At 32.5% G+C, this 18542-nt stretch overlaps 2 protein-coding genes, 1 long non-coding RNA gene and 57 other non-coding genes across 63 annotated transcripts; 40 read left to right on the forward strand and 20 right to left on the reverse strand.

Moving 5' to 3' along the window:
• Window positions 1-511: 511 nt before the first annotated feature.
• Window positions 512-532, reverse strand: 21ur-11518. Its single transcript, NR_061267.1, has one exon.
• On the reverse strand, window positions 516-536 carry 21ur-7766. The gene has a single exon (NR_061268.1).
• Window positions 517-537, reverse strand: 21ur-4749. Its single transcript, NR_061269.1, has one exon.
• A 36-nt stretch (window positions 538-573) lies between these two features.
• 21ur-13291 lies at window positions 574-594 on the reverse strand. Its single transcript, NR_061270.1, has one exon.
• Window positions 595-853: 259 nt separating this feature from the next.
• 21ur-2015 lies at window positions 854-874 on the forward strand. The gene has a single exon (NR_061271.1).
• A 218-nt stretch (window positions 875-1092) lies between these two features.
• 21ur-3471 lies at window positions 1093-1113 on the reverse strand. The gene has a single exon (NR_061272.1).
• A 102-nt stretch (window positions 1114-1215) lies between these two features.
• On the forward strand, window positions 1216-1236 carry 21ur-2948. Its single transcript, NR_061273.1, has one exon.
• Window positions 1237-1442: 206 nt separating this feature from the next.
• Window positions 1443-1463, reverse strand: 21ur-488. Its single transcript, NR_061274.1, has one exon.
• 21ur-12507 lies at window positions 1446-1466 on the reverse strand. The gene has a single exon (NR_061275.1).
• Window positions 1467-1765: 299 nt separating this feature from the next.
• On the forward strand, window positions 1766-1786 carry 21ur-1224. The gene has a single exon (NR_061276.1).
• 21ur-14178 lies at window positions 1769-1789 on the forward strand. Its single transcript, NR_061277.1, has one exon.
• Window positions 1790-1934: 145 nt separating this feature from the next.
• On the forward strand, window positions 1935-1955 carry 21ur-1089. Its single transcript, NR_061278.1, has one exon.
• Window positions 1956-2115: 160 nt separating this feature from the next.
• Window positions 2116-2136, reverse strand: 21ur-421. The gene has a single exon (NR_061279.1).
• A 55-nt stretch (window positions 2137-2191) lies between these two features.
• 21ur-10568 lies at window positions 2192-2212 on the forward strand. The gene has a single exon (NR_061280.1).
• A 1495-nt stretch (window positions 2213-3707) lies between these two features.
• 21ur-1743 lies at window positions 3708-3728 on the reverse strand. Its single transcript, NR_061281.1, has one exon.
• Window positions 3729-3863: 135 nt separating this feature from the next.
• 21ur-3291 lies at window positions 3864-3884 on the forward strand. The gene has a single exon (NR_061282.1).
• Window positions 3867-3887, forward strand: 21ur-12813. The gene has a single exon (NR_061283.1).
• A 980-nt stretch (window positions 3888-4867) lies between these two features.
• On the reverse strand, window positions 4868-4888 carry 21ur-6485. Its single transcript, NR_061284.1, has one exon.
• Window positions 4869-4889, forward strand: 21ur-2092. Its single transcript, NR_061285.1, has one exon.
• On the forward strand, window positions 4870-4890 carry 21ur-6993. The gene has a single exon (NR_061286.1).
• A 313-nt stretch (window positions 4891-5203) lies between these two features.
• 21ur-6 lies at window positions 5204-5224 on the forward strand. The gene has a single exon (NR_061287.1).
• A 275-nt stretch (window positions 5225-5499) lies between these two features.
• On the forward strand, window positions 5500-9016 carry Y41E3.22 (Peptidase). 2 transcript variants are annotated; one of them, NM_001083261.3, is made up of 3 exons: window positions 5500-5677; window positions 8715-8775; window positions 8826-9016. In NM_001083261.3, the coding sequence occupies exons 1-3, from the start codon at window positions 5555-5557 to the stop codon at window positions 8984-8986; spliced, it is 345 nt and encodes a 114-aa protein (NP_001076730.1). In that variant the 5' UTR covers window positions 5500-5554; the 3' UTR covers window positions 8987-9016. The 2 variants fall into 2 exon arrangements, 1 of the variants encoding a protein (NP_001076730.1); NR_131654.1 differs by lacking the exon at window positions 5500-5677 and having other exon boundaries at window positions 8714-8775; window positions 8826-8986.
• On the forward strand, window positions 5568-5588 carry 21ur-5950. Its single transcript, NR_061288.1, has one exon.
• 21ur-10933 lies at window positions 5770-5790 on the reverse strand. Its single transcript, NR_061289.1, has one exon.
• Window positions 6109-6129, forward strand: 21ur-6421. Its single transcript, NR_061290.1, has one exon.
• On the forward strand, window positions 6110-6130 carry 21ur-13991. The gene has a single exon (NR_061291.1).
• On the reverse strand, window positions 6238-6258 carry 21ur-2981. Its single transcript, NR_061292.1, has one exon.
• On the forward strand, window positions 6486-6506 carry 21ur-4845. Its single transcript, NR_061293.1, has one exon.
• On the forward strand, window positions 6697-6717 carry 21ur-12595. The gene has a single exon (NR_061294.1).
• Window positions 6710-6730, reverse strand: 21ur-7037. Its single transcript, NR_061295.1, has one exon.
• On the reverse strand, window positions 6711-6731 carry 21ur-8946. Its single transcript, NR_061296.1, has one exon.
• 21ur-2226 lies at window positions 6937-6957 on the reverse strand. Its single transcript, NR_061297.1, has one exon.
• 21ur-13486 lies at window positions 7081-7101 on the forward strand. The gene has a single exon (NR_061298.1).
• Window positions 7084-7104, forward strand: 21ur-2398. The gene has a single exon (NR_061299.1).
• Window positions 7597-7617, reverse strand: 21ur-6178. Its single transcript, NR_061300.1, has one exon.
• Window positions 7750-7770, forward strand: 21ur-2206. Its single transcript, NR_061301.1, has one exon.
• 21ur-9537 lies at window positions 8351-8371 on the forward strand. The gene has a single exon (NR_061302.1).
• 21ur-7947 lies at window positions 8543-8563 on the reverse strand. The gene has a single exon (NR_061303.1).
• 21ur-12654 lies at window positions 8686-8706 on the forward strand. Its single transcript, NR_061304.1, has one exon.
• 21ur-12750 lies at window positions 8687-8707 on the forward strand. The gene has a single exon (NR_061305.1).
• On the reverse strand, window positions 8992-13664 carry Y41E3.1 (Sulfatase domain-containing protein; the record flags this gene model as incomplete). 3 transcript variants are annotated; one of them, NM_001047559.4, is made up of 8 exons in its annotated part: window positions 8992-9506; window positions 10301-10399; window positions 10447-11027; window positions 11358-11482; window positions 11794-12080; window positions 12151-12328; window positions 12385-12715; window positions 13512-13664. In NM_001047559.4, the coding sequence occupies 8 exons, from the start codon at window positions 13662-13664 to the stop codon at window positions 9212-9214; spliced, it is 2049 nt and encodes a 682-aa protein (NP_001041024.1). The 3 variants fall into 3 exon arrangements, with proteins under 3 accessions (NP_001041024.1, NP_001293850.1, NP_001293851.1); NM_001306921.3 differs by lacking the exons at window positions 11358-11482; window positions 11794-12080; window positions 12151-12328; window positions 12385-12715; window positions 13512-13664 and having other exon boundaries at window positions 9212-9506; NM_001306922.3 differs by lacking the exons at window positions 10301-10399; window positions 10447-11027; window positions 11358-11482; ... (2 more) ...; window positions 12385-12715; window positions 13512-13664 and having other exon boundaries at window positions 9212-9307.
• Window positions 13665-13720: 56 nt separating this feature from the next.
• linc-60 lies at window positions 13721-14139 on the reverse strand. Its single transcript, NR_101978.1, has one exon. It is a non-coding gene; the product is annotated as a long non-coding RNA linc-60 (long non-coding RNA).
• Window positions 14140-15365: 1226 nt separating this feature from the next.
• On the forward strand, window positions 15366-15386 carry 21ur-13468. Its single transcript, NR_061306.1, has one exon.
• A 391-nt stretch (window positions 15387-15777) lies between these two features.
• 21ur-3052 lies at window positions 15778-15798 on the forward strand. The gene has a single exon (NR_061307.1).
• A 193-nt stretch (window positions 15799-15991) lies between these two features.
• Window positions 15992-16012, reverse strand: 21ur-395. Its single transcript, NR_061308.1, has one exon.
• Window positions 16013-16230: 218 nt separating this feature from the next.
• 21ur-5761 lies at window positions 16231-16251 on the forward strand. Its single transcript, NR_061309.1, has one exon.
• Window positions 16235-16255, forward strand: 21ur-9690. Its single transcript, NR_061310.1, has one exon.
• A 104-nt stretch (window positions 16256-16359) lies between these two features.
• 21ur-988 lies at window positions 16360-16380 on the forward strand. Its single transcript, NR_061311.1, has one exon.
• A 229-nt stretch (window positions 16381-16609) lies between these two features.
• 21ur-741 lies at window positions 16610-16630 on the forward strand. Its single transcript, NR_061312.1, has one exon.
• Window positions 16631-16720: 90 nt separating this feature from the next.
• Window positions 16721-16741, forward strand: 21ur-2816. Its single transcript, NR_061313.1, has one exon.
• Window positions 16742-16809: 68 nt separating this feature from the next.
• Window positions 16810-16830, forward strand: 21ur-14031. The gene has a single exon (NR_061314.1).
• A 248-nt stretch (window positions 16831-17078) lies between these two features.
• 21ur-7340 lies at window positions 17079-17099 on the forward strand. Its single transcript, NR_061315.1, has one exon.
• Window positions 17100-17192: 93 nt separating this feature from the next.
• On the forward strand, window positions 17193-17213 carry 21ur-10659. Its single transcript, NR_061316.1, has one exon.
• Window positions 17196-17216, forward strand: 21ur-6380. The gene has a single exon (NR_061317.1).
• Window positions 17217-17541: 325 nt separating this feature from the next.
• On the forward strand, window positions 17542-17562 carry 21ur-4778. Its single transcript, NR_061318.1, has one exon.
• A 175-nt stretch (window positions 17563-17737) lies between these two features.
• Window positions 17738-17758, forward strand: 21ur-1973. The gene has a single exon (NR_061319.1).
• A 355-nt stretch (window positions 17759-18113) lies between these two features.
• On the forward strand, window positions 18114-18134 carry 21ur-5047. Its single transcript, NR_061320.1, has one exon.
• 21ur-14306 lies at window positions 18118-18138 on the forward strand. Its single transcript, NR_061321.1, has one exon.
• Window positions 18139-18344: 206 nt separating this feature from the next.
• On the forward strand, window positions 18345-18365 carry 21ur-8378. Its single transcript, NR_061322.1, has one exon.
• Window positions 18366-18516: 151 nt separating this feature from the next.
• 21ur-3302 lies at window positions 18517-18537 on the forward strand. Its single transcript, NR_061323.1, has one exon.
• Window positions 18538-18542: the final 5 nt, after the last annotated feature.

Genomic DNA, 18542 nt, shown 5'->3' on the forward strand with positions numbered 1-18542 from the left:
TCTAGCTCAAACAATATGCTATCAGCGAAACAATATATTTTATTTTCAATTTTCAAACTTCTCTTAACTGAACATCATCCTCACTAGTCTCCTCGTTACAAATACGACACGGAGACATTCCAATTGAAAACCGCCCGTTATTTTGAAATTGAATAAATATCGAAATAAATTTGAATTCTTGAGTTCGCCATAAAGTGGTGGGAGAGGAAGTTAGAACTTCACGTATTTTTCGACTTTTTGAATTAACTTTTAAATAATTAAATATGAAAATATCTATGTAAACATATTTTATTTCAATCGCCTCGTCTTGTTAATGTGGTGAAACATGAGGATTTATTAATTTTGCAGTGATACAAGTATCTGAAACTGTAATTTTCGAGCTTTCCAAGCTAGTTTAATTTTTTAAAAGAATTTTGAAAGAAACTATGTTTTTAAGGTTTTAATTAAAAAAGATATCACATCTGATAACCGTTTAAAATTTCTCAAGAAGAATTTAAGAGGAATTTAAAACTCGCTTTTCCAAAGTCTTTAACTGAATTGTTTTATTAAAATCATAACATTTTTGTCATATTGTTGAAACAGGAAACGTTTTCAGCATTTATTCTATTTTTTCCAAATTGAAATGAATGGTTGAGTGAAACAGAGTAAACTTCACATATTTTCTAAAAGTTTGCAGATTAGTATGAGGTCTGAAATAATAATCCAGCCCATAGTAAGAAAATATACTTCTTCGCTTTGAAACAAACTCTGAATTTAAAAACCATATGAAATGTAGAGATTACCGATTTTGTAACAAACAACTGTTACCTGTTTCACTATGTTGATAATTATTATTAAAATTGAATTTTTACAGTGCTCCATTTTTTCCCCAACTTTTTTATGGAAAATATCTGTCCATACAAACTTGTTCTGATGTCCTAATAATTGAAATAAAAATAGCAAAAATCGATCACCCAACTGAAATGGGACAGCTTAAGATTTTCGAACAATTTGTCAAAAGTTCCCATTAAAACCAAAAAACCGTTTTCTGCATGTATACAACGTTTACATATGTGGCTGGAGGAATTGCATTAAGTGAGTTTACTAGATTGAAACAAAAGCCCGTCAGTTCAATTGTTGGTGGCAAAATAAACACAGCAAAAATAGACAATTTGAAAATGTAGTCATTTCTGTTTCAATTTGTTTTTAAATGAAAACCGTGTACATCACATTTGATGAGTTTGCTGGATATGGTCCTCCTCCACTGATAAATCGGGCAACCCGGTAGTTGTCGGCCGCTGCCAAATTTTCTTTGTTTACTTGGGCAGCTCACTTATTCATGATTATAGTGAATTTTCAACTACAAAACTAGCAAAGAAATAATTAAAAAAATTTTTGTTTGTTTTCGATTTGTGATAAAACCAATTACGCGTTTCCGGAAAACACTTCTAAGAAAAACAGAATCAAGCTAAAATCCATTCGCATTATTTTTATTAAAATCATAACATTTTTGTCATAATGTTGAAACAGGAAAATTTTTCAACATTTCTTTGATTTTTTTCCAAATTGAAATGAATGGTTGAGTGAAACAGAGTAGACTTCACATATTGTTTGAAGGTTTGCAGATTAGTATGAGGTCTGAAAATAATATCCATCACACAATTATTTTATAAAACAAACCTGTAATTAAAAACCATATGAAATGTAGAGATTTCCGATTTTGCAACAAACAACTATTACCTGTTTCACTGTGTTAATAAATCTTATCAACATTGAAGCTCTACAGTGTTTGGTTTCTATCAATCTGACACAGTTATGTAATTTGAAACATTATAATTTTTGAAGTAGATTTGAAGTAGGTTGACTTTAAAAAAAGCAAACAGTTTACAGTAATTACAAGATTTTCTTACTGTTTCAACAAAACTATAAAAATTTCATATTTTGAGTTCTGGTAATCAATAAACACTGAGATATTCAACATATTTTCAAATTTTCAGTATTTGGAAGACATTATCTTCGTTGCAATTTCTAACTCGATAGATATAATAAAATTAACGATAAGGAACTGTCTAATTATCAGAAAATGATTTTTAATTGGATTTGCAAATTCGATTTCAAAATCAAAATCAAAATTAGATGCAGAATCGTTTTTTCCCACTAAATATTTTGTTTCAATGTTTTCTTATAGGAACACAGTGAAACATTTCAGGATTTGTAATTGAAAAATGAATTCGAAGTATTGTTTTTTCTATGTATCCTCGCAATGTTTCACCTTTTTTATGTTAGTTGACTAGCGCGTCAAGCGCGCTAGGCTTCGCAGTAGATTAAGTTGGTAAACTGGGGAAAATTTGGATCTTTTTTAACCAAAATTGACTGAGCCATGGCCATTTGAAGATAATATTTTTTCTGGGTCTTTTTTAAGTGTATTAGGGCCTGCGGCACTCATCCTGATTTATTGGGCTTAGAGTAGGTTTAACGATTGTCCAACACTTCTATGTGTATTCGGGCCTGCGGCCCTCAATCCGGATTAACTGGCCTTTCCAAAAACAGACGTAGTCTCATAGGAGGCCTCCGGCCTGCTCTGCTGGGAGTAGGGATAGAAATGACTTAAAGTTTCTAAGAGTAAGAAGGCGGCCCTAGTCCCTGATTTTTGGGTTTGAGTGAAATACAATAGCATCGCAGGCCTCCGGCCTGCCCAGCTGGAAGTGAGGTTAAAATTTTCGAATAGTTCGGTCCAGGGGCAAATCTCAAAATTTTGATTAACCATCACTATAACTCAATTTTGTGCCATTTTACAAAACTTTTGTAGACCAATAGTTTTTGTCAAAATTGCACTGCCAAATTTTTTACGTGTGCGGCAAAGTTCAAAATTTGCCAAGCTCGGCAATTTTGACAAATTTGCCGCACACCTCTGGTGCGATTTTCAATAGGATTAGAAAAAAGTAAAAATCTCGAAAAATCTTAAAAATTAAATTCTCCTCACGTTATTAAAATAAGAAATAAAATTGATCATTTCCCCTCATAAATAGAGAGAGAGAGAGAGTGGTAGAAAAGTTTTTCACGTTTAATCCATCCTTTTAATTTTGCAAAATTTGAATGATGGCCTACATTTTGGAAAGTTGGTCAATTTTTTTCCAAATAGTTTCAAAAAATTGGTAATTCGAAGTTCTATCTTGTGCACAAATTGGAACCAAATGCCAGAAAAACTGAAGATTTGGGACTGAAAAACATAAAACTCTTCAGTACAAAGAAAATATTCAATTTTCGCGGTCTCCAGAAACCCGCGCAAATCAGTGTTCCACCCTTCCCAAAACCAATCCCCTCAATAATGACCATGGTGGGGCAACTATTCTTGAGTCATTCACACTTAGTGAATGCAAAAGCGCCAGCTATGAGCCAAGTTATTAAAGCTCAAAGTTTGTACATTTTTGTCGGACACCCCATTACGGCAACGTGCCCTTATTTTTTATTTCTGTCAAGAATGCAATTTCAGGATTTAATATAGGAAGAGGCAAAAAAATGCAACATTTTTGTAGTCGGAGTAGATACCTGAAATTGTGTTTGTTTTTTTTATTGATGAAAAAGGAAAAAATTCAAAATTTTCTTGATTATTCCAAATTAACAAATTTTAATTTTAACCATTAAAAAACTATGAATGTTTGAAATGAAACTGAGAACACTTGATATACTTTCTGCAAATGTTTGCATTTGAAAAAAATACGAAGTAGGTGGTCTGAAAATATTAACTATCACTTTTGAAAAATTAGTCATTTTTTAAATTTCTTTTGTAACATATTTTCAATGCTCCAATTTTCAATTTTGCAGAAACAAACGTGATCTGTTTCATTATCTTGATAAAAGTTAGCAACATTGAAACTTTACAATGCTTGTTTCTGCCGCTCTTTCACATCTCGTGATTGTGTACAGGGAAAAATTTAAATTAAATTTTTACCATGCCCCCCTGCAAAGATATTGATAAGAGTTGGGGAACACTTTTTTAATGGGGATGTTGCAAGCTTGACGTTTTTTAGAAAATCGCGCGAAAAAAAAAACTGTACGATGAAAGTTTTTGAGTTTTTTTTCGTATCACCCACCCATCCTGATGTTCTCTCCACTATGGGTGGTATGTCATGAGTCGGCCGTCGGACCACCCATACAGGGGTCTTAAAGTTTCGAATTTTTGTCAAAATTTGGGATTGCTCCTATGGAGCTGGAATTTGACATACGTACTCATCTCGTGATTGTGTACAGGGAAAAATTTAAATTGAATTTTTACCATGCTCCCCTGCAAAGATATTGATAAGAGTTGGGGAACACTTTTTTTCAAGGGTGTCATCTTTGACTTCGCATATCTCAGGATATGTTAACGGGATTGTTTTGAAAATCACGGAACATATGTACTAATACTTGCTGAACATGATAATTTTGTCGGACCTTCCAAACTCGCAACCGTTCGCCCAACCGATACGATTGTCTGTTTATCAGCTTGCTGAGAGACTGTTTTTCACACAGCTTCAAAATGTTCAACTAATGTTTTATCAATTTTTTAAGGGTTCATTTGATAACTTGCTGACAAGTAGAATGCGTACAAAAAATCCGCCAAAATCCCATCTTGGACCACGACTTATCGGTTATTATCAGTTATTATTACTTTCGATCGTGTAGACATCAGGAAGTACACCGAGACCCAAATTTTCAACGAAATCGAAAGCCATAATTACTGTGAGCAGATTCCACCCAAAACCCGCTTTTGAAACGGTCCTCATCAAGAGATATATGCTTATCAATTCGGGTTTTTTTTAAATACTTTTTTTCATATTTAAACAGAAAAAAAATAGAAAATACTTTTCCATCGAAGCTTTTTGTCAACGATTTTTTTGATTTTCAAATTGTGTCCACGAACAGAAAACTATATCGAAAAAAATTAGTGCGTGGTTAAAAACTTACTGAAACAGATAAAATGTATTGAGAATGTCATAATTTCAAAATTTTTTCGAAATTGAAAATTTGAAATACTGCAATTTTTTGGTGCATTCAGTGTTGTACTACACATATTCGCACTTCAAAATATTTGGAAAAAATTATTTTCAATAACTATTAAAAATTTGAAACATTAATCTATGTCTTTAAATGTTAGCCAACAATTTTTTGAAAAACGGCTAAAAATTAAAAAAAAACTGTTTCAGATTATTAGTAAGTTCATTATGTTAAGAAAACTTTTCATTATGTTAAGAAAACCCTCGACTTTTCTATTTACCTTCTCAAATCTTCATTTTTGAAAATTCATTTTGTGAAAAGTTTTTTAAATAGCACTTTTCAGTTTTCTTCAACGTATTTTAACTAACTCGCTGTGCACTACTAATAGGGGATGACCAAATCTTCAAAATAATTCCAATTTCCCATAGCATGTTGCCCAATGATAAATGTATACCTAAACAGGTTTCCTGTTTCACATTTATCTTATTACACTGTTCACTTCTGTTTCTGCCCCTGTGATCAACATCACACAAAAAAGTTATTTCTCAGAAAAATATTATTTTTCTGTTTCATAATCTTCATATATTTGTGTCTAAATATGAAATTACTGATTCTCCAGTTGACTCTATTTCAACTCAATTCAATTTTTGCACAAGACAATGCGGCGGACTTGGAATTCTCCCCGTATGTGTTCAAACACGTGGATATTCCATTTAAAAATGTTAGTTTGCATCGGTTCCGTTACCGATTTAAAATAGAAAAGTCGAGGGCCCCGGAAAATGTCGGGCATTGTGAAATATTATTTTTTAGTCTTCAATGGCCAATTGAGACCAATTGAGTAATTTTTCTTAACATAATGAACTTACTAATAATCTGAAACAGTTTTTTTTTTTAATTTTTAGCCGTTTTTCAAAAAATTGTTGGCTATCATTTAAAGACATAGATTAATGTTTCAAATTTTTAATAGTTATTGAAAATAATTTTTTCCAAATATTTTGAAGTGCGAATATGTGTAGTACAACACTGAATGCACCAAAAAATTGCAGTATTTCAAATTTTGAATTTTGAAAAAATTTTGAAATTATAACATTCTCAATACATTTTATCTGTTTCAGTAAGTTTTTAACCACGCACTAATTTTTTTCGATATAGTTTTCTGTTCATGGAGACAATTTTGAAAATCAAAAAAATCGTTGACAAAAAGTTATTGTAAGCTTCGATGGAAAAGTATTTTCTATTTTTTTTTCTAAAAATAAATTTTTCAGTTTGAAAAAATTAGTATGAATTTTATGGACATATTGATTGAATTCAGACAAAATTAAAATTAATAACTAATTTTCATGAAACAGTAATTTTTTTTAATTGAAAAATGAATTTTTAACAATACGAAGCTGTTTGATTTAGTTTATTTTTGAAATAGTTTGATGTCCTGATAGTTAATTTTATTTCCGGAGGGAAATCTATTTGCATTCACAAAATTTGACTATTTCAAACCATTTTTAAATTGACAGCAAAATTTCTAAAGATAGTGATTGTTTGGCCACAACATTTCATATAAAAAAATTAAATTTTAAATTAATGACAGGAAAATATATATGTTTCCAGAAATTTGAAAATTGATTTTTTAAAGAAAAAAATTAATTTGAAATAAAATTTGTATTTTCTTATTTTAACCACAAGAAATAAAAAAACCGCTTGTTCAGACATATTTCATGTACATGTGAAGCTACAAATTGCTAATTTTTTTTCGGTTTCGTCCGTTCTATAATAATAAATAAAAAATAGAAATCCTTCTTCAACTAATGGAAATAGTGAAACTGAATTTTTTTTTTGCAAAAAAAAGTTGATCTCACCACACATAACTTTTTACGGAGATTTCAAAATGCAAGTTCCACACAAATTTAAACACTGAAAATTCCTGCAACAACAATAAATATTATAATGACTACAGTACTCTTTAAAGGCACACGTATTTTTGGACCTGAAGAAACGCGAATCGTAGTGTTTTCTTTTTCAAACCTTGAGAATTAATCACAGTTTTGAAACAGTAATTTTTTGATTTAAAAAATCCGAAAAAATTTCCTGTTTCAAACAGCTGCCAAAATCAAAAAACTTTCAAATAATTATTATCATCTAGTCATTGATTCATCGATTTTGTTAATAAGCTTTCCATTGTTTTCTTTTCAAATTTTTGGCGTTCGAAAGTGAAAAATCTTTTTTCTTAAAAAATGTCTTTGTGATTTTTATTTTATCATTTTCGGGTGAGAAATAATGTTTTTTTAAGCAATGAAACATCTTCCAAAACTTATTAAAAATGTTTGAATTCACTGGTTTACCGCCAAATACATACACATCGAGACCCGACTGTTGATAACGGGGGCGTTTTTAATTGGCCGTGGAGCACATTTGCAATTTTTAAATTGCAATAATAGCAAGTTTTTGGGGAACCTAACTGTTTTTCTTTTGAAATTGGGTAAATTATAAAGAAATGCATTTCGAAATGTTAAAACTATATGTAGTTTCTTTTCGATTTTTGAAAAAAAAACATCCTGTTTCAAAAATTTCAGAAATTAGTACTCAAAAAAATTTCTATGAGGATTAATTGTATTTTAGGGCAAAAATCAGAAACAATATATTCAACAAGTTAAAAAGTCCATAATACTGTTTTCTTTTACAAACTTTGAAAATTAATCACAATGTTGAAACAGTGGATTTTTTTTTCAATGAAAAAAATCCAAAAAAAATTTCCTGTTTCAAAAAGTTGTCAAAATCAAAAAACTTTCATCTCTCTATTATCTCACATCTATTATCATCAATTCTTGATTTGGTTAATACAGTGCATATTTTCCAACTTCTACGAAAGGCGCGCGCATTTTCGCGCAATGGTCTCGCCACGCGCATCCCATTGATTTGACGGGACCATTTTGTATAAATGCGCGCGCCTTTAAAGTCGTAGAAGTGGAAAAAAATGCACTGTAAGTTTTCCATTGTATTTTTTTCAAATTTTGGACGTTCGAAAGTGAATAATGTTTGTTTAAATAATTTGTTTATTTTATCGATTTCGAGTGAGAAATAATGTTTATTTTAGCAATGAAACATCTTACAAAATTAATTGAAAATGTTTGAATTTACTGTAGTACCTACAAATACCCATCGAGACCCAACTGTTGGGGGCGGGGGCGTTCTCAAATGGCTGTGGAGCACATTTGCAATTTTTTAATTGCAACAATAGCATGTTTTTAGGGAACCTAACTGTTTTCCTTTTGAAATTTGGTTAATTATAAAGAAATGCATTTCGAAATGTTAAAACAACATGTAGTTTCTTTTCGATTTTTGAAAAAAAAATTCCTGTTTCAAAAATTTCAGAAATTAGTACTCAATATAAAAAAGACAACAAATCGGCAAAACAAATTGAAAAGTGTTTAATTTACTGTTCTGCCGATAGATACCTAACGAGACCCAACTATTGGGAGGCGGAACGCTTTCAATTGACCGTGGAGCGCATTTGCACGTTGAAAAATAAAAGAAAAATTCCTCGAACATGGGAAATTAATGCCTACAGTACTTATTAAAGGCGCACACTTTTCCGGAATAAATATCAAAGGAACTGTTTTCCTTTTAAAATAGGGGAAATTAATAAGATAGTTGAAACAGTAATTTTTTTCTTTTTTTGAAAAAAAAATCCTGTTTCAAACAGATCTCAAATTAATATTAAAATTTCTATTACGATTTTCCTATCAAATTATGTGCCTATTCAGAACAACTACGCAAAAGACTGGTTCGGCTCCGACGTGGCTCTCGTACAACATCCATTACTAGGTGAGAAGCTTCATCTCCAGCTTAAAATCCAAATTTCAAAAAATTTCCAGCTCCTGCAAAATCAGTAAAGCCAGGAAATCCGGTGTCACTGCCAACAATTGCTCCATTAATTGTGAAATGGTCAGATTTGAACAATGTCAAAGTTAATGAACAAATCGGACAGAATTTCGAAAAGAGAATTGATTCACATGTTTGGTGGCCGAATAAGTAGTTGAAATTTCCAATAAAAATCTTTTGTTTTAAAATGAATAGGCAATCAAAGGCAAATACAAAGAAAAGCACCTGATCTGTGGGGGAAATGTATAAGAACAGAGCGAGAAATTGTACAAGAATGGGTGAGGAGAAGTGTATTATGTTATAAGTACACCGGAAACCTGTAGGGAAAAAAACGGAAAAAAAAGGAAAAAAATAAAATAATTTAGAAAATAAGGCATCATCAAACACGATCATAACACACACAAAACGTCGCGAGATAATAATTTTTGTCGATAATACAATGCGGAGTGTCGCCAAACTTGTTCACGTGGCTCATTGATCCAAAATCCAGCTTCACCTCATCTCGTACAATATCGTAGAACAGGGTAACTTCGTAGATCGCTTCTCCGGGAGTTGTCTGCAGCTTCAGTTGATAATGAGCGAATGCGGCTTTCGTGGAACCTGAGAGGTCAGGCACAAAACCATCGGCATCTTTCACGTTTTTGTAGGCGAGTAGGCCTTTGTCGGGGAGAAGTCTGGAAATTGGAAATTGGCATTTTCAGAAAAAAAATTCAATTTTCATCAAATTTTGTTCAATATCTCGATTTTTCGATAGCATTTTTAATTCGAATCGATTTAAAAATCGGGGTTTTATTTATTTTTTCGAAATTTGAAAGACGAAATTGAGTGCTTTGAAATTATCGATTTTTTTAATTCCTCGAACTTTTAAACCATAATTGCATGTGTAAAAAGCAAAAAATACATGCCAATTCGGGTGCACAGATTAATTCAGATGGGTCTCGTCGCGAAAAAGGTTACGGTACTTTTTCATGTCTTTTTTCAACGAAATTACTTCATTTTTAGCGAATTTTGTCGTTTTTTTTGTTATTTTTCTGTAAAAATTTGATTATTTTCTGTTTGTCGGCCTGAAAACGAAGAAAAATTGAAAGAAAACGACAAAATTCACTAGAAACAAAGTAATTTGCAGGAAAATGAGCCGCAAGAGCAAAAAAAAACCATATCCATTTTCGCGGCGAGACCCATCTGAATAAATCCGTGCGCCTTTAAGAATCCATGTCAAAATCTCGCGGAAAAAATCATTTTTCTGTGTAATTTTCCAATTCTGCATGTCATTTTGAGGGATAAATCACGATTTTCAGCATTTTTCCGGAAAATTGAGATTTTTTTGATTTTTTTTTTGGTAAAAAACATGAAATTTCAGCAAAAGTTTAACTTTTTTCGAATTTTTTCGGGAAAAAACATGAAATTTCCGGAAAATCGTGCTTTTTTTTGGATTTTTTTTTCTAGAAATTTCAGCAAAAAATTGTACTTTTTCGCGTCGATAATCTTTGCGAGACTCAATGGAGCACACAGATCCTTTTCCGCCACAATTTCCTTGTTAATCTCACGAACAACGGCATTTGCGATTCTGAAAAAATTTCAATTCCAAAATTTGAAAATTTTCAATTCCAGAACCTTCTAGTCAACTTCCGATCTTCGCCAGTATCCATAGCATCTTTCCATGATAAACAAGTACACCAATGAGGTTCAATACCCGCTTGAGAGCACGTTCGATCAACGGGAATCGGTTTAAACACAGATAGCGATCGTTTCGAAGAGGCATCTTGCATTCGATTGAGCTCATTTTCACCGAGTTCCGATAAATTCAGAATATCCATCAAACTAGCGTGAATATCGAAGGGACTCGTCAGTTTCTCAGCGTTTTCCCTCAAATTTTGCTCCATTTTCCGTCCTTTTTCAGTGTTTCTGAGCTGTTTTGGAAGAGAAATCGAGAAAAATGGCATTCGTTCTTCGAGTTGTCCCTGATGAGTATCTCGAAGTTTTGCGAAACGATGTCCATGATCAGCCATCACAATTACTACAGAATCATCGAATAGTCCTTCATCATTCATATGGCTTAGATGAGCCGAGAGATCTTCGTCTTCAACGCCGACTAAATTAATATCATCATGAGAGAGAAGGGATTGGTGCATTAGAAGGAAACGTGGCACATCTTCGTACTTTTTCATGAATTGACGCCCGTTTTGAAGCCACATCTGGAAAATAAGCGAGATTTTTCCATATTTTGACAGTTTTTTCGAAATTTTACCAGTTTTTTGAAAAAAATCCGCGTTTTTTTATTGAAAAACTTTAATTTTTTCACAGTTTGGCTTTTTAAAGTCTTTCTAGTTAGAGATCTATTTAGAAAGGTTTTATAAAACAAAAACTGTGAAAAATTAGCGTTTTTCAGTGAAAAATGCGGATTTTTCACCAAGAAATTGGAAAAATTTACGATAAAATGTGGAAATTCTATTGTTTAAAAACAAAAATTCGGCATTTCTAGTGAAAAATTGTTAGAATGTCCAATTTCTGACGAATTTCCGTACCCTATGCAGCGGAATACTTCCGATACAATTCCGATCATTCAACTTTTCGACTTCTTCAAATAATGTTCGAGTGTAATGATCGGTTGGTTGTTGACGGAATCCTTTTAGTCGATAGGTGAATGTTCCTGGAATAAAGAGCTATAAATGAGGCTGAAGCGTAATTTTCAAGGAAATTTTGCATTTGGAACGCAAAAAATAGTGTAAAACCAGGTATTTTCGCGAGATTTCGCAAAAAAAAAAATTCACGAGCTCGTAAATCTACACAACTTTTAAAGGGACGTCGACTTTTACGCGCGAGTGGTCTCGCCACGAAAATTGTAAAAATAGCTTTTTATCTCAATTTTTGCAATTTTAAAACGTTTTCAATGTCGCATGCGATCGCAAAATTGTTTTAAACATGTTTTTTCAGGAAAAAACCAATATAACAATAATTTACCAATAGAAAACGCATCCTCGGCGTACATAGTGACGTAACCCTTATCGGAATAGTTTTTCCAAATAAACGGATACACGTCATCGACATAATTCGCATTTTTATATCTTTTTCGTGTCAACGGAAGTTCTGTTTCGGTTTGTGCTGTGAGAATTGGAATAAACGCCTGTGGAGTACCATCTCCAACAATATTATATCCATTTAGCACAACACTTCCGAGCGTTTCCTCCAGGAATTTCACGGTTTGCGGCAATTTTCGGCGGAATGACATTTGGGAGAGCGAGTCGAAGCTGGAAATGATGAAAATTGGTTTAAAAATATTTTTAAAAATCGAAAAACTAAAAAAAAATCAAGTTTTACCCCAGAAAATAGACATTATAAGGTTTTTTCTCCGGATCCGCCTGCTCTTTTCTCATTTTTCGAGCTCTTTCGTGAATTTCTGGCTCATCATTGACATCCCAAAGGATTGATTTCCATTTTTGGAATCCTTGAATGCAGGAGATCGTCGCGTAGTCACTTCCGTTCATGCGATCGCCGTCTGCAAAAAAATTGGATTTCAGTTCAATTTTAAACGATTTTCTTCGATTTTCTCACCAAGAACCTCCACCGGCTCCTCGTATTTATTATTATTATCATCAACCCTCGAAAAATATTGAATTTTGCATTTGGCCTTGGCCCGTTTCTCCGTAAATCGAATAATTGCTTCGTCATTAATAAAAACCCAATTATCTTCAATCGAATTTTTCTTCTGACATTCCAGTGGAGCATGGGTTTTAAAGAAATTAATAACTTCGCTTCCGTTGATTTCTAGCTTCGGAATATTGCATTTTTGGCTTTGTAGAGCTGTTTCCGCGTGTTTTTCTGATGAATCTTCTCCTTTATGACGATCTCGATCACTATGGACGGTGCGGACTTTTACTGGGATCTGGAATTTGATTTTTAAAAGTTTGCAGCGATTTTTATCGATTTTTCTGAGTGGAGCAGCACGGAAAAGTCTCAAAACTTCTATTTTCGCTGAATTCTGCGAGATTTCACTATTTTTAATCGTTTTTATTAGAATTTTCTGTAAAAAAAATCTATGTGATTGCAAATTTTTAAGATTTTGTCGATTTTACCGCGATTTTACAGGAATTTTCAGACAAAATCGCGATTTTCCACTAAAAATGCGCCGAACTTCTGGATTTTTATCGATTTTTCACTGTAATTGTAATAAAAAACGCGAAATCTTCCAATTTCCAGAGAAAAAATGCAAAAAATTCCATTAAATTATTTCAATTCCAACGTTTTACTGCAGAAAACTTCAAATTTCGCAGTTTTATAAGCGTTTTACGGATATTTTTCCAAGGAAAATCCAATAAAAACTACTGAAACTAGCAAATATCGCAGAAATTCAGTGGAAAATCGGAATTTCACTCGAAAATTCATGTTAAAATTCAAAATTTGGCGATTTTATTGCTTTTTTCGGGATTTCTACAGAATTTTCATGCTAAATTGCCCAAAATATACAATTTTCGGCTGGAAAATCGTACATTTTGAGCAATTTCGCCGGAAAATTCTTTAAAAAACGCGGGAAAATCAATAAAATCGCCAAATTTTGAATTTTAACATGAATTTTCGAGCGAAATTCCGCATTTTTCTCAATTTCAACTGAAAATCGATGCTTTTTCGTCGGCAAAATCGATTTTTCTTCAATTTTTCTCCTCCCAAAACGTCCACCGAACCTCATCAATTTCTTGATATCGTTCCGCCCGACTCTGCTCCAACCTCGACACATCATCATAACCGATTCTCAACGTGCTCAGCACAAAATACACCGAAACACACAGGGCACCGATGATGGCGAGCTGACGAATACGGAAAATAAATGTCGCCATTTTTGGTGTCAGAATGCGATGAGCATCCAGGTTTTGATTACTGAAACAGAAAAAATCGATAAAAATTCAAGTTTATTGAAGAAAAATATCAAAAATGAGCAATAAAATGTGGGAACCTGTGTCGGAAGGCGAAGAGAATCCAGGAAAATGTTGAAAATTGTCTGAAAATGAAGTTTACAAGCTCTAAATGAACTTTTCAAACTTTTTTCCGTGAAAAATGAATTAAAATGGCAAAATTCAAATTATAACGAGTGCAAACAAGCACACTGTCACTTCAAATATTTTCGGCGGAAAAACAGGGGAAACGGTGAGAGATCGAGACTTTGGTCGATACGATATACAAACAATTCTAAGGGGAGCTTGAAAGAGCTTATTGAGCTGCTGTTGCGCCACGGCTCACGGGATTATCCGATTTTTTGGAAATCTTCTTTTCTTTCTCGCCTCTTATCAGAATTCTCACTTTTTCAGAGAACTTTTTGGGTTTTTTCTTTTTTTTCTGTTAATTTTTTAATTGTTTTTATCTATTTCATTGTTTGTTATCGTGTACCAGCAAAAAGTCTTATCTTTCTGAAAAATACACATTTGCTGATAAGAACTCAATTTAACTTGCCGTTTTCTCACTTAGAGATGATAAAGTCTTCAAAAACTGATAGGAAGTGTGAATTTATTAATTTGGAAGATTTTAAGTTCAAGAAAAAACTAAAAATGAAGGAAAATCATCGATTAAAAGGAGAAAAAACAACGAAAAAATAATTGGTAAAGAGAAATATGCAAATGCGCTCTATTGCTACGTGCTAGAAAGATGAGAGACGCAGAGAGTGTGCGGGGAAATTCGCGGTTATTTAAATTAGGGTTTTAGAAAAGTGTAGGGAAAACTTGCGTTTAATTGAGTTTTCAAAGAGCAATAAAGCGAGAAAACCGATAAATTTGTGATTTATCGATCTTTATAAGGAGTTCAATGTAAATTAAATTATTAGTCGATTTTTGGAGAAACAGCACGAAATAAAATGACAAAAAACCTTTTAAACTTATAATTTTCTCCAAAATCGGTAATTTGTAAATTAGTTCGAGCCAGGTTAAGATAAAAAAGACCTAATTTTGAATTTTCTCACTCTGCAAACGTGCTCCATTGCAAATTCTTTGCAACCCCGCCCCATCTCACAAATTCCCATGAAGATTGAAAAGCTCAGACGAATTTGTGAATTTTTCCGCAAAAAATAATGAAATGCAAATTCAATCTGAATCCCTTTAGCCCCGCCAAGCTTCTGCCACTTTCCCATCAAATTTTCCATATTTTCCCGTGGTTTCCCTTCGAGACCCTTTTAGCGAAAAAAGTAACTAATGAACTCCCAAGTGACCGCGCGCAAATTCAATTTTTGCCTCCCAATTAATCGAGTTTTCACTTTTTTTTTGTTCAGAAAATAGAAATTGAAAATGTCTTGGTTAATGAGAGAAGAGAGAGGCAGCTTCTCACTAATGGGATAGTGAAAAAGTGAGTGAAAAGGAAGGATATTTATTTTATTTTATTTTACTCCAAAAACTCTGCGGCGAGTAATTTTTGATGGTTAGTTGGAGAAGATGTGCCGGGAAAACGTCCTTTTCTCTTTTTTTAAAGGCTTTTTTTTGAAATTGCCGGCTTACTGACTACTTAATTACTACTTCATCGCTTTATTTTTTCGTAGTAATTTTTTGTGTATTTATTATTGCGCTTTCCCATCGTGAAAACTATTAAAAAGCATTTCAAGTAAGGAATATTTTCGACTATCATTTTGTGTAATTTAGAGTTTTCCTCTTGGTAGGCAGGCATCATTAAGCCTGCCTGCCTACCTCCTATTTCTTGAATTTTGGTGTTAGCTTAGATGTAACGCATTTGCACTGTGATGCTGAAGGTTCAAATGATATCTACTCTGGCTGTAGGCACCCATGTAGGCACAAGGCAGGCGTAGGCTGCCTTGTAGGTGAGCAGTGTAAATTTAATGAGATGAAAATAATTGTAATGTGCTTCTAACCGCAAATGAGTTCCGAAAACTCATATGGAAAATCAATTTATTAGAGTTTCAAAAATCTACTGTTTAAACTAGTTGTAATAAGTCAACGAACTTATAGTAAATGTTCAACTTCAGATACGTAGTGATTGATTATGAAAAAATATATGACTTCATGAAGTGGCGTAAACGATTTTTTTCAAAGTTTTCTTTGACTTTTACCGTATTTGAAACTTGCTGAAACACAGACTTTAATGGACTTTTAGAAATCGGAGAAGCCGATATTTGAGCACGTATTTCTTGAGTAAAGACTATGGTAAACACTTTTATTTTATTGGTAAAGTTGTGGTAATAGTGAAGGGATTACTTGTACTTATTGCTAGTTTTATATACTTTTTCTGTGAAACAGCAAAAAATTTTGAAACAAAAACTCCAGTAATATTATTTTTTGAATGAAAAACTAAACAATTTAAGTGAGGCCATCAAAAAATTTGGGCTTGTTTTTTAAAGTTCAACTGTCAGGTTACATATTTTGTCGGCTGCATGCTTTTCATAAAAAGCCTCCCAATTTTATAAGTCGATCGATATGATATCGAAGAGCTTGAGCTTTGAATTTATCGAAAAAAAAGAAATTATTTGTTGATTGCAATTATAAAATGTTTACTGTTTCAGTGCCATTTAAAGCAAATTAACAGTTATTATTTATCCGGTAGTTACATCCTTTTTGTGGCTTTCTGGTATTTACATTCTAGATTTTTGGCAATACATTTCTCTGGAGAATTTGACTAGACAAAAAGTATACACATAGAAACTATAAATTGCAAACAATGTACTTTTTTAGTTTCTATGTTGACGATACACCACGATATCATTTTAATAGACAGAGTTGTATTTCAAAAAAAAAATTAAATCTTCTGTTTCAAGTGGTTAAGAAATTTATAACTTTGGATAGAAGTTCAATGCAATTTGTTTCTACCGTGATGTCCTGTGAGCGTACATTTTTGTATTTCAATAAATAGCATTATATGTTTCAAGTGGTTAATAAATTTGACGCTTCACAAGTGGTATCATTAAGGTTGGCGGGAGACAGTATTGTAGTTAAACATTTATTTTTCTTTTTCAAATATTTCACAAATGTGCAACTTTGGAAAAAAGCTTACTTTCATTGAATTCTTGCGATGATAAATATAGGTTAATTTCATTTATTAAATTAGTTATTTTCAAGGATTACACGTATTATGTATGTAAAGTTAACAATATTATGCAGTACTTGTTAAATATTTAGGCTGAAAAAATCTCGAGATTCTTGTATCTGTGTGAGTTACAGTTGTGAATGGTTCGACATCTCTCGGGTGACCTAAAGTAATGTGTCCTCCTAATTTGTCGGTTGCACAAATTTCGTAAAAGGCTTCAGTATTTCACAAATCGGTCCTCTCGTAACTTTGAATTTAGCGGGAAAATGTGAAATTCAGTAGTTGTTAAAATTTTTAAAAGTTTACTGTTTCAATGCCATATTAAAACTTCTTTTTTTTTGAATAATAATTGGTTCCTAGGTTTGTACTCGAATTAGATCAAGTACTTAGAATTGTGGTAATTTTTTGCCCCATAGATTCTCATATCGATGTGAATTACAGTCTTGCATGATATCACATATTTTGCCCTCATATTTTGTCGGCTGCATACTTTTCATACAAGACTTCCGTAATTCGCAGGAAGTCGTGAAAAAAAATTAGAAATTAGCACAAACATTCCTAAAAGGTTTCAGTATTTTACAAATCGGGGCTCTCGTAAACATGAAATCAACAAGAAAATGTGAAAATCAGTTGTTGTAATATTAAAAAGTTTACTGTTTCAATGTCATATTAAAAATTAATACTGTTTTTGTTTGATGATACCATTCTAACTCTGTGAAAAGTTTTGAGTTCCATATAATTCTGGCAACAAGTTGCTCAGGGGAATTTAACTAGCCAAAATAAACTTTTCAGTTTTTGTAGTTGCGTGAAGTAGTTTTAATAGAACCGGCACTTCCAAAATTGAATTATCAGTTTCAAGTGGTTATCATATTTGCAACTTTAAGAAGAACCTTATTCGAATTATCACGTGTATTCAGCTCGACCAACGCCTGGAAAATTTTCAAAAAAGGCGGGAAAAAATATTTGAATTCGCCAAGAGGAATTTCACCGCAGCGCGTGCAAAAATGTCTGCATTTGCGCGAGACGGTGTTTGCACAAATTACACCGAATGGTCGAGCTGAAAACACGTGAATTATCCGTTTAATTTGCAACAGTCGGAATAAATAAATTTTGAAATTGTACGCGAGAATCGAAAAAAAAGTAGAAATAGAAGCTGAAAAGGTTCTCATATCGATAGCAGTTTTCGAAAAAATGGAAGATTAGTTGTTGCAATTCGAAGATTTTTACTGTTTCAATGTCTTATTATAAGCTATCCAACTATTATTGTTTGATCAGTTCTTCTTCGTGTAAACATTTTTGTGTCTCGTAGATTTCTAGAAAATAGTTTCTCTGGAGACTTTCAATAGCCAAAAACACACCTACCCAGATATATTAAATATATTTTTCAGTTTCTCCAGTTGCTATACACTGTGTTGTTATTTTAATAGAATCAGACAGTTCGAATAAATTTAATTATGTGTTTGGAGTGGTTGATAAATTGGACGTTTTTTAACTTGTATCATTGAAATGGGATCGGATAACAAAAAAAATGTGCTTGAAAATTAATTTTTTTTTAAATTTACGCCAACCTTAAATAGCATGTTTTGATAAAATGTGAAATTCGGTTTGGCGATTCAAAAATTTTCACTGTTTCAATGTCATATTATAAAATAGGCCTCGCACCCGTTAAGGTATTCGGACAGGCAAGATTTTGTCGAATT

This window comes from Caenorhabditis elegans, chromosome IV (assembly GCF_000002985.6).
Source record: "Caenorhabditis elegans chromosome IV".
Taxonomy (NCBI): Eukaryota; Metazoa; Nematoda; class Chromadorea; order Rhabditida; family Rhabditidae; genus Caenorhabditis; species Caenorhabditis elegans.